The following is a 9,160-nucleotide window of genomic DNA, read 5'->3' as shown; positions in this document are numbered from 1 at the left end:
TCTCAGACAACGTTCATTTCATTCAATCCGAGGCATGAGCATCGCTGGACTGTCGGGATGAGTCTGCTGATGAAGAAAGATCAAGGAGATAACTACTGTGTTGCATTCTCGGTCTCGTCCCTGTTTCCATCCATGAAAGTCCGAAAGTTGTATCCAGGCCCAGCTGATACTCATTATCCTGATCAGTGATAGTTACATCCCTCCACCAGCCCTCCACAACTGTCAGCGACTGGCCATGCAGCGATTGCCCCTTGATTCAGGAGTACGAGTGGTAAGTGTCGAACACACATTATTACCACACCACACACACAAACACCGCACCGGTCAATCGAACTGAGTTTAGGGAAGTCACCTGACATCCGACACCTGATTATCGATTCAACCAGTGGTACTCATGATCGATCATTGTCACTTTATCATAGAATGCATCAAAGACTCAAGCTATTATATTTGTATAAATCTGTAAATTATTCGGTATTTTTTTTTACAAATTAAAGCATTTGTTTACAATCGAATATAATTAAAAATGTATGTTATATTATCATGGTTCAAACTAAACTTCAAAATTACTTAATGCATATAAAAGTAAATTAAAACGCATGCATAAAAGGCTATACGCATTGGGTTGTCGATGTTGTCGCAACGCAACGCATAAACACCCATAGAGGTAGAGGCAGCAGTAGCGCAGTGGCCGTAGCAGCTAGCAAGACCACCGTGACGGCTTCAGCAGGTACAGGTATGCATGCAGTGAACTAAAACGAAGTGTAGTGCATGGTGGTGCTGCCAAATCAACGGGTTGTGAGTCTACAGGCCTATCTTTCAAGTCAACTTAGTCCCCCTACTTAAGATTTACAGCACTTCACAAGCAACAAAGTCAAGAGTCCAACCAGGTAAAGTAGTAAGTACATTGTACACTTACCTGGGCAGCGACAGGGCTATTCACCTGTAAAAAAATTCACCTGTGTTGTCGGGCCTCTCGCTCTTTTGGCTCTGGAAAGACAATTTAACGTTTTGATAGTCTTTTTTTATGCCCTCCCACTATTACTGATCAGCAAGCTTGCTCTGTAAACTTTATGTCAAACTTGAATACCTTGAATTCATATTTGCAGGGCTGTGTTTAGTTATACTTACAGTCTTAGTTTATGCAAACACGACCTGCATTTTTATTTCTCATTTTACATGAGCCTCCTGATGTAGACCATGTAACGTTATACAACGTATTACGTAGGTTCCTACTGAATTTTCAACATCAGTTGTCTATTCTCTCTCAAAATCTTATCTAGTTGTCTACATGTACACATTGTAGTTTGCGATGTCTACTGCGTAGATCTGATTGTCACACTTGTGTCTTGGCAGGGGTTGTCCAGTCATTTGACCGAAAATCAAGTCTTCTTAACATTACTACTGCACCATCGTCTACTGCCGTACTGGAAGAAGTTGACAGTTCCAACACACGAGCCTGCAGAAAAAGAACAAGATGGGAGATGTAAGTAACAATGACACTAGAACAATGATTCAGCCCATGGTACAATACAGAATCTCATCTATATTACAGTGTCTAGATCTTTACTGATCTTTACTGATTTTCATTTATTTTCTTATGATTTTTACTGTGTCTGTGCTTGTGTGTGTGTTGTGTGTGTGTGTATAAGTTATTGTAAAAGGGAAATGTACATTGTACCTTCATAGCTGTGTGCATCATAAGAAATTGTAGAATGTACATGTACACTTGTAGGTTTAATACCTATCAAATATCTTGGGATTATTAAATGACAGCATTTTTAGATTTGTATGCTGTATAATCTTACATAAGAGGTCTACAGTTTACCTCAAAAATTTCATTTTGATGTTATGTATTAATTCTATTATGTTTTCACGATCAATAGTTCATAAAAAGCAGTTTACTGGAACATCAATGTTTCATCTACCACTTCTTTTTTTTTAATCTTCCTTTTTCTTTACAGGCAAAGGATGATGCGTTGAGCGTAAAAAGTGGCGGATTCAAGTACAGAAATAAGAAGAAACTAAACCCCAGAGAAATAAATGCCATGCACCCAACGCAGAGGAGTAAATATTTGGCTGTAAGTGACTAACCCCTCAAAAATTTGACATGCTGTGTTTAAGAGTTGAGTCCAGTAAAGTATGGAACATTGTCTGTGTACTGGGTCATGATGCACAGCAATCTTTTGAGTAAGAAATAACAAATGGAAATATGTATTGCACAAATTTTGCCAAATTTTCAGTCACATCATATGTCCACAGATCTTTTGAAAGAACTTGCTTCTAGCTTTGTGAGTTGTACATCATATTGTAGCATTTTTGTTGGCATGCTGTTACATCAACAAAAGTATACTTGTCTGAACACAAATGAAAGGTCAGCAAACTAAGCATGGAAATTTCTACTCTCACTATGTGAGGCTAGCTGAAAAAAAAAAAACCAAACAAACTGAAATCCAGCAATACATCAACAGGGCAGAAATACAGAGAATAGCAAAAGGATAGCAAAGATGTTGCAGATATTCACATGGTGATTAGTATGTCAAGTTAAGGATGAAACTATTAGTTGAATGTCTGCTGCCAGAAAACAAGGTGAACTAGTATTTGGGAGGTGGGGTATAGTGGAAGATTGTCAACAGAACTGAGCCATGTACTGTATTGGACTTGAAACATATCCACTTAAAGGAGACCTCCAGATGATTTTCAGACTTTTACATTTGAAAAACTATAAATTAATTATACTGAGTACAGAGTTTTAGAATTTATAGTGATTTGGGCGAGGAATGAAAATGTTTTCAAAATTTATAACAAATTGCAATGAACAAGGATGATAACATGGCAGCCTCACTGTAAGAATGCATGAGTTGGGGCTTCAGAAAGCAGAATGAAAGAAAAAGGCATGCATAGATTTCACACAGGTGAACTTGTTAAGCAAACGGTATTGTAATGGAATTACACTCCTACAAATGATATGTGAGGCTCCTATGTCATCAACACTGTTCAGTGTAATTTGTTTAAGATTTTTCAGAGTATTTTGTTTCTGTGCTCAAGGACCACAACAAATTTCACAAATCTGTATATGGAACTGTCGATTTAGTGTATGTGTTACGTGATTTAAAATTATGAAAATCGTCTTGAATGCCCCTTTAATCATAATACTTTACAAGAGTGCTTAGGGCAATATTCCTCAATCAAATGTAAGTGTCTATATTGTCAATAATTCATCTTTCTTGCAGTATGAGGATCCATCAAAAGAGACAGCGGAAGCCATCGCCAACTCCAAGAAGCGGGTCCAGGACCTGGGCAAGAAGCAGGCTGAGGACCTCCGGAAGGAGAACCAGGTGGACTTGGAGAATGAGAAGCACAACCAGCTGATAGGTCAACTCAAGTGAGTATAATTGGCCTTGATATTTGACAAGGTTTAACATTTAATACCAAGGATGCACAATACACTACAGTCTTACACATAATATGTAGATTGTTTAAATATACTGAAGGTACTCTACATATCAGCTATTGTAGCTTCTTGCTTGAGTATTTTTTTGGGTGGATTTTTCAACATTTTGTCTCTGCATACACAGGGATACCAGGTTGTGTTGATATTAGCCAAACTGAATCTGTACATTTTTGATAAACTAGTACATTGCAGTTGCCTTGTTAGCAAACTGACTTGTGAATTCAGCTTTAAGGGGCAGTATGCTTTGATTACAAGGAAACATTATAAACCTACAAGTCATTTTACTCATTCCTTCTTGACAAGTGCCAGAATGTTTATCACAAAAAGCACATTGGACAATCCTTAGTGCGTCAGATCATTTATTCATTGTGTTTTGGATTAAAATTTGTATATAGAACATTTATTAAAGTATAATGATACAATTACAAATGTAACTACAAATTGCAATGTAGAAATGATTGCAGTAGTGAGGAGTGGACAGTTAGTATTAGTCAACACACATCATTCATGAAAGTGCAGGGAAAAATCTGGCTTGAATGCTTCCATATCATGGTTAAAACCCAGACTTAACCTGTGAAAGTTTTGATGTCTAAAGATCAGACATCTTCCTCAAATATAAATTTGCAGACTGGGATGAACAGTCGGTTTTCCCCTTCAGTTCACTAATTTTGCGTTTAATGAAGATGTCTTTTGACAGTGCTCTGTAACGTGTAGACTGGGATGATTGAGGAGACATCAGAAAACAAAAACTGGTATGTCAAGCATCCTGATGAAAATCTGCCTCAAGTTCAGTAGAACTTTGGTGTGATACCAGGCCAGCATCATCAGCAGGTCCAATGCTGAGAACTAGTGGTTTTATCAAACCTTTGTTTCATCCAGGTTTGCTTTAAAAAAGAATTTTGATATCTTTTTCCTTTTGTTCTGTTACTGCAGAGCTGCAGAGGCAAGGAACAGATTACGAGTCATGCGGCTAAGATACCAAGCAACTAGAGTGAGTATTTTTCCCTTCCATGTCAGTAATTGAGACATATTTAAATTTTCATTGATACTTGTGCCTTGGGTACTTAGTGACAAACTTAGTTACATATATTTCACCAAAATAATTGTTTTGCGTTGTTATTGACTCTTAATGTTGTTGAATCAACGATCGGGGACCATCTTGAACTCTATGGCCCGACTCTAGGCCGTGCGACACTTGGCGCCCCATACAAAACTACTTTGTCCATGGTTAAACCGTGGACAAGATTGTACCACCTTCGTGAATTCGGGCCTAGGTGTATACAGACATTGCACTGTGTTTTTCTTCTCAATGCCATTTCTGTTGCTATGTATGTTGTAACCTGTTATGTGGACCTGTACGTTTATTGACACACCAGGTTTTAAAAGAAAGTGGTAGACAAAAGAAATATCAAAATTTCATAATTATATATCTAATTTTCCACAGGCATGCATGTCCAAGAAATTTTTGACGTATGTCGTCAGATACTAAGCGCGCTTGTAATGGCCATCAATATTTGCTGGTATCATAGCAGTGCGTATGAATTTTCATGGAAACACACAAGGTAGTTTAAACATGAGAGCAAAATAAAAGAAAACAACAACAAACAAACTATGTATTATCCTGTCTTTTTCAAGGACATGGCGTTAGACTCACTGACGGAGTTAATTATATGCTAGTTGGTTTTATATTTATGTCTCTGTATGTAGTATATATCATATGTAATGATTAAGTACAAGTATGTCTATTCCAATAAACCAATATATTCTATACCAATATTTCCCTCCATCATCTCTCTTTTTCCCCCACATACCAATATTTCTCTCTCCCATCTCTCTTTTCCCCCACATATACCAATATATATCTCTCTGATCTCTCCTTTTCCCCCACACATACCAAAATTTCTCTCTCTCATCTCTCTTTTCCCCCCATATACCAATATATATCTCTCTGATCTCTCCTTTTCCCCCTCACATACCAGAATTTCTCTCTCTCATCTCTCTTTTTCTCCCATATACCAATATATATCTCTCTGATCTCTCCTTTTCCCCCACACATACCAAAATTTCTCTCTCTCATCTCTCTTTTTCCCCCCATATACCAATATATATCTCTCTGATCTCTCCTTTTCCCCCACACATACCAACATTTCTCTCTCTCATCTCTCTTTTTCCCCCATATACCAATATATATCTCTCTGATCTCTCTTTTTCCCCCACATACCAATGTATATCTCTCTTATCTCTCCAACCCAGGCCCAAGAGGTCAAACATCTCATATCTTGCCAGCCATCAGCTATCAAGGCAGTACGTCTCCAAGCCATGGTTCCAGCCGTTCCGGACAAGTCCAGTCCAGGGGACAGTTTGGACAAGCTAGAGGTAGGTCGCCACCTCTCTTCTTTTCCCCACAGATGGAGCCTTGGAATCTTAGCTCTGATATCCAACTGCATTGAGGCTACTGTAATTGGTTTTGAATGATGTCATTGCAAATAACATTTTCATGCTAGTTCTGCAGTGCTTGTCCAACAGTGTGATCTAAGAGCGTATGTGTATTTATTTTGTGTATGTACTGTATGTGCACACATATATCGAATATATCATATACACGCAGAAATATACATACATTTTTAGAAAGGGAAGGAGTCAAAAAGATGTGAATTTACAGATGTATGTATCTGTGTACTGTCAGTAAGAAAGTGTGTATCTGCAGTAATTGATAGATGTGACAGTGCATCACAAAACCGACAAAAAGTCGTGCCCCTTCATTTTACGTGACGACTCAAAATAGGTGAAACAGGTCAATCAAGTCAATCTTAAGTTTTTCATATTTTCTGAAAGAACTTATCTTTTACATTATTCTTAAGTTTGGGATCATAAAATGGATGGGAAAGTGTGTTTTCAGCCGTTTGTCTACAACCTTTTTTTTTTGGTAGAGTAGTGTGATCAGGTATGTCTTGGAGACCCCTTTTCATTTCTTGAAAATCCTTTGCGCACTCTTCACTTTCAACTCTAATCATTTTTGAAAGGATGATGCTACTGCCTTGAAAGTCGGCATTAATCATTGACAGAATGCATTAATAGATCATGCTCAATTTTACATTATTCTGATAATCCTTTCATTGTTGTCGCTAGAGTGGTTTACATCCCGTTTGTTGTCCCATTCATGGCACAGCTAGCACGGCTCGGTAAAGATTTAGCGCTTGAATAGACCCTGTACTTCAGAGCCTCTTTTCTCAGTTCACACTTTTCTAGAGTGTGTGCTTTCTTTCCAATATTTAGATAGGTTAGCAGTGTCCTTTTGGCCTGAGTAATACATCATTTTAAAGCTTAGAGTCTGCTCTTTCAAAATCTGCCCTTAACTAAAAATCCATATCTGGTGACTTTTTGTTGGTTTTGTGATGCAGGGTCACATAATAGATTTGAACAGGGAACAACTGCAATTTATTGATACTGATATAAGTTGTAGAATGATCAGCTAGGTCTGTTAATACTCATAACATGAATTTTCTCTGCAATGTTAACAGAATTGAATTGACACAAAATTAAACATCCAATTGTTGGCAATGGACCATTATAAACATTTTGCAGAGTAACTGAGTAAAGATATGTCACCATGTTCCGTGGAAATCTCACCATGCCTTTTGTCGGTATATCCTCACCCCTCCCCACAGAGGTCAAGAGTGGAGACGCTGCTTGAAGACGAACGAGGGCTGACCATCGATCGCGATCTCAGCTGAGAGTTGGACATTCCAGATATTTATATTTTTTCCTTTGTTTCATTTTGTTTTGTTTTTTGTTTTTGTTTTTTGTTTTTTTGCTAGAGATGTAGCAAACTTGGCATTTTTGTTTTTCATCATGTGTAAATGCAAGCTTGTAATAAATGATGCAACCCAAGACAGGTGGGGATGTGTCATGTACAAGTAATGAATGAATAACTGTGTTCGTCATATGGTGGTTGTATTCTTTTGAAATGCACTATAATGTTGCCTCCTCTTTATGAGCACCGATGCAATTTTCATCATCTCCAAAAGGGGAACTCCCTAACCCTGCTCCTTGAAGAGGGTTGACACTCCTTTCTCCATCCATCGCTGCTATTCATGGTGGGGTATGGAACCACTTCCTTTAATTGCAACACTGTACTACACATCCAGATCCCAGAAGTGTCTTGCATGTGCAGAACAGCTCTGTGTTTGACAAAGTCAAAGGCAAATATGCATGGAGTGTGTTAGCTATCATGCTTGAGACCATGTGAGAATGGACTAGATTACATCTACTGTACAAGCAACAACTTACCAAATTATGCCTTCTGAGGTCAATTATTATCCTGATGCTGTGTAGATAATTACATCAGTCTTGAGTGGAAATAATGCACATGCACAGGCAGTAAACATTGGATGGAGACAGGGTTTGCCAGCCATTATAAAACCCTCACTTCTCTGACATAGGCTCTTAACATTTCCTTTAATACAAGTTGCGTATGACACTTGCATCAGTCTGGAATGAGACTATCGCTTAGGATATGCCCTTTACATTTTTGCCGTATGTTTTGGTATATTGTATAAAATGTCTTTGTACAAAATTGGTGCATTAAGCCCAGCAATACCAAGTTGGCTGCTAATAGCCTAGATGGCATGTGTGTACTTAGACATTGTCGCTGCCAATACGGTAGCCTCGATTCTATTCTAAAGGCTGCAAAATGTCTGACGTATATGAATTTTCTCTTTTTCCAATGATGCCCACCCAATGAAACAAAGTGGACTGTTCATATGAGGCATTTGCTGACAGTTAATGGCTCAGATTACTCTGCACAAAATTTTAAGACATCGTTCAGTTTGGCACTAGTGCAAACTGCACTGCCTGAGAAAAGTTGTGCATGGGAATACTGACAGCTTTACAGAAAGTGTTACGTTTTGTTTGTTTCTTGAAATTCAATCATTTGCACTGTCACCCAAGTGCTTAATATTTCTGTGGTGGTGGCGAAAAAAAAGAAATGACAAGTAAAAGCCATATAATACAAAGTAGTGTCAATGAGGCAAGCCTTTCTGCATTAGTGCAAAATAAAATTAAAAGCTGGCATCCGCTTCCACTATATAAAAGCAATTTAATTTCAAAGTAAATGTTATACATGTATTCAATGACTGTTGCAAGGATTCTAGTACCGTGCACCAGAAATTTGAAATTCTTGATTGTTTGTAGTGCAGCTCTTTGAATTGTCAGTTTTCATGATGTCATGTATATTCATCATTTAGTTGCCACCAAAAACTAAATGATGTTGACAAAATTTGTTTTACATGTTATGGTTGTAGTTAGTTAACTATGGTATCATGTAAATGTACTCAATATATTACATTGGCATAGTGATTAACTATTCACGGCACTTGCTGTTTTTTTGTTTTTTGTTTTTTGTTTTTTTTTAATTCCATGTTCTAGTCAAGTAATGTATTGTGCAATTTCTATAGTTGTTTAAAAGTCCTGTGAGGCATGTTCGAGCCTCAAGCAAGCCTTGCTGTGTGTTGTAAAATCTAGTTGTGTATGAAGTGTTGATACAATTATAATGCATGTTTTCAGTTCATCTGTTCAAATGAATTTATCTACACTTGTATATAGGTCAAATAAATTCTTCTCATGAATCTCTTTAATCCCCCCTTATGAGAAAATCAAAACAGTAATCCCTATGGACACTGCAGAATGGGTTATATGGGTCCTCAC

General features: G+C 37.6%; 1 protein-coding gene across 1 annotated transcript; it reads left to right on the top strand.

Moving 5' to 3' along the window:
* The first annotated feature begins 1,371 nt into the window (after nucleotides 1–1,371).
* On the top strand, nucleotides 1,372–7,188 carry LOC139737013 (protein LKAAEAR1-like). Its single transcript, XM_071647689.1, has 6 exons — nucleotides 1,372–1,486; nucleotides 1,965–2,081; nucleotides 3,234–3,385; nucleotides 4,388–4,445; nucleotides 5,708–5,830; nucleotides 7,123–7,188. The coding sequence occupies exons 1-6, from the start codon at nucleotides 1,478–1,480 to the stop codon at nucleotides 7,186–7,188; spliced, it is 525 nt and encodes a 174-aa protein (XP_071503790.1). The 5' UTR covers nucleotides 1,372–1,477.
* The last annotated feature ends 1,972 nt before the right edge of the window (nucleotides 7,189–9,160 follow it).

The sequence above is a fragment of the Diadema antillarum genome, unplaced genomic scaffold (genome assembly GCF_040938485.1).
Source record: "Diadema antillarum isolate AM-2024a unplaced genomic scaffold, OU_Dant_1.0 seq00000675_RagTag, whole genome shotgun sequence".
Classification (NCBI taxonomy): domain Eukaryota; kingdom Metazoa; phylum Echinodermata; class Echinoidea; order Diadematoida; family Diadematidae; genus Diadema; species Diadema antillarum.
Note: the sequence above shows the minus strand (reverse complement) of the source record. Positions and strands in the feature narration are given on the sequence as shown.

Bases quoted from the DNA above. Each gene is read 5' to 3' on its own strand.
- LOC139737013 (XM_071647689.1), top strand. The intron at 4,446-5,707 runs GTGAGTATTTTT...TCTCCAACCCAG, and splicing joins TAAGATACCAAGCAACTAGA to GCCCAAGAGGTCAAACATCT. The intron at 5,831-7,122 runs GTAGGTCGCCAC...CCCTCCCCACAG, and splicing joins ACAGTTTGGACAAGCTAGAG to AGGTCAAGAGTGGAGACGCT.